Raw genomic sequence first — 271 nt, forward strand, 5'->3', positions numbered from 1 at the left:
CGGATGTAGAAGATGGCGGGAAAGATGAAGATCAGACACGGGGCGGACGTGGCACCTGCAGAGACACCAAAACCCCACGTTACCGCCGCGAGTAAAGTCACCGCCCCCGGAGGATTCTGGGATACGGTCATCTCATTAACCCTTGTGCCGCCGAAAGCCATTTCTGCTCACGTTATAATCCACATTTTAGGCCTGAAAACTACTTAAAGGAGAAGTTCACCTTTTGCAAAAATGAAAGAAACACATCAATATTAATATATATAAAAATATG

At 45.8% G+C, this 271-nt stretch overlaps 1 protein-coding gene across 1 annotated transcript in view; it reads right to left on the bottom strand.

Annotated features, from left to right (window-relative positions):
- Positions 1–5: 5 nt before the first annotated feature.
- Positions 6–271, bottom strand: part of LOC108802194 (sodium-coupled neutral amino acid transporter 3-like) — a gene marked incomplete at its 3' end in the record, with an annotated part of 27318 nt that continues 27052 nt past the window's right edge. Inside the window, exon 11 of the mRNA XM_018574063.1 lies at positions 6–116. Within this exon, the coding sequence (XP_018429565.1) occupies positions 6–116 (111 nt within the window). The remainder of the gene's footprint in view (positions 117–271) is intronic.

Source organism: Nanorana parkeri, unplaced genomic scaffold (genome assembly GCF_000935625.1).
Source record: "Nanorana parkeri isolate BGI_ZX_2015 unplaced genomic scaffold, ASM93562v1 scaffold2706, whole genome shotgun sequence".
Taxonomy (NCBI): Eukaryota; Metazoa; Chordata; class Amphibia; order Anura; family Dicroglossidae; genus Nanorana; species Nanorana parkeri.